General features: G+C 48.5%; 1 protein-coding gene across 1 annotated transcript in view; it reads left to right on the top strand.

Moving 5' to 3' along the window:
- Positions 1-2,476: 2,476 nt before the first annotated feature.
- ARHGAP22 (Rho GTPase activating protein 22) overlaps positions 2,477-7,957 on the top strand; it is a 63,137-nt gene continuing 57,656 nt past the window's right edge. The window contains exon 1 of the mRNA XM_054983966.1: positions 2,477-2,531. Coding sequence (XP_054839941.1) covers positions 2,477-2,531 — 55 coding nt within the window. The remainder of the gene's footprint in view (positions 2,532-7,957) is intronic.

The following is a 7,957-nucleotide window of genomic DNA, read 5'->3' as shown; positions in this document are numbered from 1 at the left end:
AACCAGCCTAAAGTTTGTGGTGGTTCATCAGAAATGGGATCTGACGAACCACAGTTTGCGAACCACGAACCGGCCTGGTTTGTGCTTAATTTTGGTTCGTATATCGGTTCTAATGGCGACCTCATCAAAGGGTTTTCAAAGCAAGAGACGTTCAGTGGTCATTTGCCATTGTCTTCCTCTGCAGAGCAGCCCCAGCCTTTCTTGGTGCCCTCCCATCCAAGCTGACCCTGCTTAACTTCCAAGTTCTGATGAGATCAGGCAAGTATCTGATGTGATTGCAGTTACCATGTGTAGGGATACATGGCCTGCAGTAATAATTTACATTACACCATGCAATATATGAGGTAAAACGGTTTCATGTTTTTCAAAAAAAGAATTGTTTTACAGTATAATTATGTATATTCCCATTGTAACAAATAAAAAAAACCCTCTTTTTTCTATTTGTATTTCCAGATAATAACATCAGGGCAGAATTGATGCATATTGGTTTCTGGATGTGTGGGTCTGTTTATTGCTAAAGAGTGTATTATTGATCAATGAGGAAGGCCCTTGGGCTGAAACGTGTATGGTCTTGTGTTGGTCATTTGAAATGTTTATCACTTGTATTTTGGAAATGTTACAGTTTATCTAAAGCTTGCTCTGATTTCTTATGTAGCCCAACATTCAGGCCCTATGTTTTAAATTTTATTATTGTGTACACTGTATAATAAATATTTATCCATATATATGTAAAGTCAAGTGTACTCATTGACTCATCAATGCCCAGCCCAAACTCCTAAAAACATGAAATTTGGGGAGAACATTCCTTTCGTGATGTAAATACCCACTAAGAAGGGATTTTAAGAAATTCACCCCCTAAGGGGGGGAAGGGGTAAAATGTGTTTTCCCAAAGGAATACAGCTTCCCTGTGTGGCTGGCAGGCTGCTGCCTGCTTGCGCCCCCGCCCATTGCCAGCTTGACCACTCTTCCCTGATTGGGCCAGTCTTTCACAGTTATTTGCATATGCAGGCTGATTGGGGCTCACAACATTCCACACCTCATCTCCACTTCACCCCAAGAGACAGTTGGTACTATGTTATTATACTACAAAACCAACTAACCCCCCCCCCCACACACACACAAACCAAAGAATGTTACATATCCATAAGTATTATAACTGGATTTAAAGTAGTTAAATACCATAACAAAGCACGGGTATCAAGCTAGTTTTGAATATATTTCAATTGCCATAGCCTGACCCTTGTAGCATCTATGAGATCAGGCTATAACATACTGCCTTCCCACTATCCAAAATTGTTCAAATTAATTCAAAGTTCTTATTTTTTACATTGCTGATTTCAAACACCAAGTAATGAAAGAAAAAGTTTGTGCTAGGTTACTCATTGCTCTCTCTATTGAAGTGTGGGTGTTGGAATACGACAATGTCTTGGATACAAAGAAGAAGAGAAGATCCTGCAGGTGGCAGTAGGCTCTAGATAGACAGGACTGTAGAGGGGGGTACCTTTCTTCTTAAGAACGTTATCCCTTTGACAGCCTGCGAAACACTAAACTTAGGCTGTCTTTCTAGAACTGTCCACACTCACACTTGCTTTCAACCTAGCTAGGAAGCTAAAGCTAGGTATATCTATCTTCATTCCTATCAAGTTTTGTCATTTCTAATAATAAAGCTTTTGTTATACTTTAACCAGTTTGACATTCTGCTGCAAAGGCACTCTGCCCTATCAAGCAGTCCACCACTGTCTAGGGCTGCCCGTCCTCTGGTAGGGACACAGGATCTACCCGCTCCCAGCCTTTGCCCCCCATCCCCACTCAACTGGCTGGTGGGGGGAAAGGCCCTGGAGAATGGGCCCAGGAGGGAAGAAATCTCTTGGGCCAGTGTGCAGCTTTGCGCATAGGATTGCCAGGTCCTCCTGTCCTCCCAGCGGGAGGCAGGGAACCTGGCACCTACCTATCCTGATGCCCTTCGCGCGCACTCCTGGGCCTGCGTAATAATGTCAGATCCAGGAAGTGACATCATCACACAGGCTGTGGCTGCCCTGGGAGTGCTCCTGCGATCCATGGGGGGGGGGGAATCTGGCCTGATTTGGGCTAGATTGGGCTTGATTTGGACTGGATTAGGCCTGAATTGGCCCAGAATGGACTGCTGCCGAGCGTGGGAGTGCTCCCATGCTCCACAGCAGCCTGATCTAGGCCCAAATTGGACCATTTTCAGCCCAAATGTTCCCAGATTGGAGCCAGAATCAGCCTGGAATGGCCCACTGAGGTGCATGGGAGTGCTCCTGCACTCTGCAACAGCCTGATGTGGCCTGATCTGGGCAGATTCAAGCCTGAATCTACTTCGATCAGGCCCGAATCAGCCTGGAACGGGCAGCTGCAGAGCATGGGAGTGCTCCTGTGCTCCACAGTGGCTCAATCCGGACCGATTCGAGCCCAAATCAGCCCGTTTGGGGCCTGATTCAGGGCTGAATTGGGCGGGATGAGGCCCACAGGAGCCCGTGCCTCCCCTGCCAACCAGGTAAGTGGGGGTGGAGGTGAGGGGTGGGAGAGGAGGATCCCCCACCCCTGCGGGGGGAATGGCAAACCTATTTACATGTGGGGGAGAAGATTACCAAGGGGCCAGATCCCCCCAAGAAGCAAAATGATGGGAGTCCATCTCTCCCTTATAATTACCTCTTGGGATATAAATGTGGGAAGCGGCTGTTGAGTGTCAGCAATATTCTACTATATAAAAGGCAAGTTGTATTGGTGACGACTCACCTTTTATTCTCACACTGGTGCATTGTCGACAACTCCAGTCTCGAGGCTGCTGCGAAGCCCCTGTTTGCCACTGGGATGGGGCCTCCAGGCTGCCGCGAATCACTCGCTTGCCGCTGGGAGAGGCCCCACCAAATCAGTTTTCTAGATCCCGTTGTATTTTTTCACACAATGGGTGTTGTTGCTAGTTTCATATAAAGGAGAAATGGAAACCCAAGCTGGCTCCATGCCCCATTTTATACCCAACAACCTTTCAGCTCATGATATTGAGTTGCTGGTTGCTGTCGCTAGCAAATGAGAGAGGCAGAGGATCCGAGCTTTGTCCAAAACACCTGACAATTGGATTCTGCTGGTTCCTTCCTCAACGGAAGGCGAGGGCTCTGTCCTTCCTACTGAATGGAGCCCAAGTCCTCTCTACCACTTCATGAAATCCCCCAGGGCAGGCAAGCAGCCAAACTTCAGTGAAAGAGAAGGGCTGCTGCAGTGTGATTGGGATTCAACCTATACTGCTGCATGCTAAACTTGTAGAGAACGAAAAATGCCTTTGCCTTGGATGCATGTGTTCAGTGGTGTTTGAACACCTTTTCAGCTGAAAAGACTGTGCTTATGGGAGCAACGCACTCACTGGTAAAAAGTGCCCCAGTCTGCAGAATGGAGTTCCCGAGTCCCAAACTTTTCCCCACATGCCATGCCTAAAAGGTAGTGTGGAATCGAAGCAGACCTGAAAGCAGAGCCCAGCCCTTCGCCAGCTGCCTGCTACTGCTCTTTTCCCCTTCCTCTTGAGCACGAGGAGGGGGCAACAGCCCAACCTGTATACTGACCGGGGTGTTCATTTTGCTGCGCAACCTGCTCTTCTGATCGACGTGGTGTTCCTGCCCAGGTCCAGACTGCTTCATCGCTGCTGTGACTCTTTGCCGAGCTGCAGCTTTTGTATTCAGCACCAGCTGGGAAAAGCAGGCAAGCCAAATGTAGGAAGGCCAGGGCGGGAGTGGAAGAGCTCTTGCCCAGCCAATTAGGGAGAGGATGGAGCCAGAACAGGGAAGCAGCCCTTGTGCCTGGGCTCGGGCTGATTTATTGATGCTAATTACCAGGGGCCTTCATAACTGGTTTGGATGGGAAATCATTGTGGCCTGCCGGATAAATAATGCATGCCGGCTTATTTCGCTAAATGCAAGGCAGCACAGAAGAGGAGGCTGGTGCCTGCTGTAAGCGGGCAATGCAGGAGGGGCCATGAGGAAGAGATACAGCCGGGCGAGGGGAAGAGCAGGGGTGAAGAGGACAGCATGCTGAAGAAAAGGCACGCCTGCAGCCAGGGGGGTGATGCTGAATCCTAAGAGAAAACTAATCAGGAAAGGTGAGTAGACCTGAGATCTGTATCTCGAATTATCTTGGTGGGGAGGGAGAAGTCACATAGCTTTTATGTCATGAAAAGATGTTTTTCCTGCTCTGCACGCACCCAGCACAAGTCTTGGTCTTTCTATCCCAAATGTAGCAGGATGTCGTGTTGTCGATGCAGCTCCTGGAGTATTCTCTGGCAAAAATATCTCATTGCCAAACTGTTTACTGTCTGGGGAGTGGTAGACTGGGTGACTCTTCAGGCTTTGGGTTGCCAACCTCCAGGTGAGGGCTGGAGATGTCCCAGCATTACAGAATCACTGAGTTGGATGGGGCCATACAGACCTTCTTGTCCAACCCCCTGCCCAATGCAGGATGAGCCTAAAGCATCTCTGACAAAACTGGTCTCCATCCTACAGAGGTCAGGTCCCGTGGAGAAAATGGCTGCTTTGGAAGGTGAACTCCATGGCATTATACCCTGCCGAGGTCCCTCTGCTACCCAAACCCTGCCCTCCCCAGACTCCACCTCCAAATCTCTAGGAATTTCCCAGCCTGGAGTTGGGACCCTAGGGACAGAAGCTAACACCCATAGAAGAAATCAGCCTATTGGGGGGGCTTTGACATGACGTTTGGCAAGGAACCAGAGTCTACCATACTGCTTATATACTGTTAATTCTTTGCAGTATGCATGCAAGCACACTGTGGTATCCACTGTATTCTTCTTCCAGTTTAATAGCATGTAAAGTACTAGTTTAATTAAATGTAGAGATTGATTTCCATGTTAGAGGCATGCTACCAAAGTTGATCTAGGATGAGATGGATAAGCCTGCAAGACAAGAAACCAACATGGTCCAGAGACAGCCATTAGCAGTCATGGAGTACGTCAGCTGCAAGACTAAAGGAACACATGTAGCTTCCTGTCTTTTGGCTTGTTACACACCCAGAGCTCTTGGCCTTGATCATCATGAGGAAAGATTCTAGGCTCCCAGTACTAAGAGGAGGCATTGTTAGAGCACCCAGGTGCCCATGAGTGGTGGGCAAACTCCCGAGGATTTGCCCTCTCATCTGCCGATCGCCCAGCGTGCCGTGCACTCACTCCCAACAGGTGCAGTGATGTCACTTCCGGAAGTGACGTTGCTGCACTGGCCATGGGAGCATTCGCGCACTTCGTTTGGGGCTGATTTGGGCTGAATTGGCCCTGTGCAGAGCGCAGGAGTGCTTATGCAGGCAGTGCAGTGACGTCACTTCCGGAAGTGATGTCACCACGTCAGCCCCAGGGTGTGTGCATGCATTGTGCTGAGCTCAAGGTAAATGCCATGGACTCGACCCTCCTGGCGGGAGGGGAGAGGGACCTGGAAACCCTAGGCATTGTGCACAGTGTTGCCAACCTTCACCTGCAGCCTGGGGATCTCCTGGACTTCAAACTGATCTCCAGAAACTGTTGCCAGGTCCCCTTACTCTCCCATCTTTGCACGTGCACTTTGTATGTGTGGGTTCCAGGAAGTGACACCCGTGCACAGAGCCCGGGAGCACTCCCGTGCTTGGCAGCAGGATGATTTGGACCTCGGATAGGGTTTGCGAGGTGCCCTTACCCTCCTGGCGGGAGAGAGGGACCTGGCACACACCTTTGCTCTTGTCTTTGCACACGCACTTTATATGTGTGGGCTCCCAGGGCAGCGCAACGACATCTGGGAAGTGACGTCCGTGCGCAGAGCCCAGGAGTGCTCCCTCGCTTTGCAGCAGGCCAACTTGGGCCCCAAACAGGCCCGATTCAGCCCATTTGGGGCCCAAATCAACCCTCTGTGAAGCACAGGTGTGCTCCTGGGGTGGTGCCTGGGAGGCCTGTTCCCCCACCTTTCCCCCCCTGGCCAGGTGAGTGGTGGCAGCAGGGGAACTGGGATCCCTATCTCCAGACTACAGAGACCAGCTCCCCTGGAGGAAATGGATGTTTTGGAGGGTGTATTCTACAGCATTATATGTTGTTGAGGTCCCTCCCTTCCCCAGGATCCACTCCCAAATATCCAGGAATTTCCTAACCCAGAGTTAGAATCCCTGTCATGCAGCTGCCATTTTTGCCGTTCCATGTTCAGGACTGATTTTGCAGAAGCTGCTGGACTTCATTTATTTATTTATGTCATTTATAGTCCGCTTTTCTCACTAAGACTCAAGGCAGATTACATAGTGTGAGATTAGTACAATCAGTAGCAAGGACAAGGGCAGGCATTTCTATACAGTGTCAAGAACAATGTCATTGGGTAGATTTATACAAGTTTACACAGCATTAGCAAGGATCCAATATGGGGTTGAAGAATTGCTGAAACAGAACATAGTCAGTTCTAGGACTGACATTAAACAAGAGCCAGTTTGGTGTAGTGGTTAAGAGCACGGGACTCTAATCTGGGGAGCCGGGTTTGATTCCTCACTCCTCAACTTGAAGCCAGCTGGGTGACCTTGGGCTAGTCATGGTTCTCTGGAGCCCTCTCAGCCCCACCCACCTCACAGGGTGTTTGTTGTTGTGGGGATAATAATGACATACTTTGTAAACTGCTCTGAGTGGGTGTTAAGCCATCCTGAAGGGCAGTGTATAAATCGAATGTTATTATTTTTTATTATTTAACATGAAGCACAGGTAGTATATAGGAGAACATATTTAAAGCGACCGATAGTATGTAAGGCAACATAATGGTGAGATCTATGGTTCCTAATCCTAACTCATTAGCGAAACACCTGGGGCCCCTTTCCTACAACACCGCCCTCCTAGCTGAGAAAAAAGCCTTTTTGAATAATTCGGTTTTGCCATTTGCAGGCCAGTGCTAATCCCAGCAGTGTTTCCTCTGCCAGAAATATAATCGCAGCACAGAAGTTTCCACCAAGCCTGAGCATGCAAAAAAGAGATGCAAGCCTAGTTCTTTTTCTTCACAACACCTTGGCTTTCAAATTTCGAAATGTGCCAGCTACTTCTCTTGGTGGCAGCGATGACTGAGCTACAAATGAACTGATCGAAATGCATCTATTCTGTAGGTCTGGTGGCGAAGCGTGCCCCGCTTATGTCTACAGCCACCCCCGGCACTAGAGAGACCATTGCTTAAAGTTTAGCTCCTTTCAGAATTAACCACGCACCTCATTGGCTGGCCTACTTATTCGGTGAGATTTTATGTACGCACACATTTAATTCATCATTCAGGCCCAAACAAGATGTCACATGCAGTCATGCGTATCTTTCCCTCTGCCTTTAAAAGAAAAAAAGCAACAGAAACATCAGAGAGACAGAAAGCTTGGGCTGAGGAGCAAGAGAGGGCAGGGCCACTTTTAGCTTCTCCCCCCACCCAGTCAGGTTTTGAATCAAATTGCCCTTTTCTTCCCATGCAGTTAGTAATATTTTTTTCCCAACAGGTAAGAAAGCACTGGGAAAGGGAGAGATGTTGAGCAGAAAAGTCACTGGAGAGGAAATGGTTAATCAGTCTATTTCTCCCCCCCCCCACAAACACACACACACACACACACACACACACACATTTCCTCTTATGGTGCCCTACGTCTCCAGTTGGGATACAGGGAAGAGGGTTAAAGTTTTCTTTAAATTAAATTAAATACAGAGTAAATGTACAGCTTCCACACTGCCTGTCACTTCTAGGGGTGGAAATGCACATTACGAAGTATCTCAGGACGCTCAAGTGAACCTCATTTCACGTGTTCCCCTTCCAACTTTCCATGCACTTGCTCCCAGTCACACGTCTGTTTGCTCCATGGGAGTACATTCACGCATTCGATATTAGTTCCTCTTCAACTGCTAAAAGTATCCCAGTTTCCCCCACTTCAATTCATTGAAATGCAGATCTTGACACTTTCTCACACCTTAAAAGAAATA

The sequence above is a fragment of the Eublepharis macularius genome, chromosome 6, assembly GCF_028583425.1.
Source record: "Eublepharis macularius isolate TG4126 chromosome 6, MPM_Emac_v1.0, whole genome shotgun sequence".
In the NCBI taxonomy this organism is placed as follows: Eukaryota; Metazoa; Chordata; class Lepidosauria; order Squamata; family Eublepharidae; genus Eublepharis; species Eublepharis macularius.
This window is presented reverse-complemented; position numbering and strand designations above follow the sequence as displayed.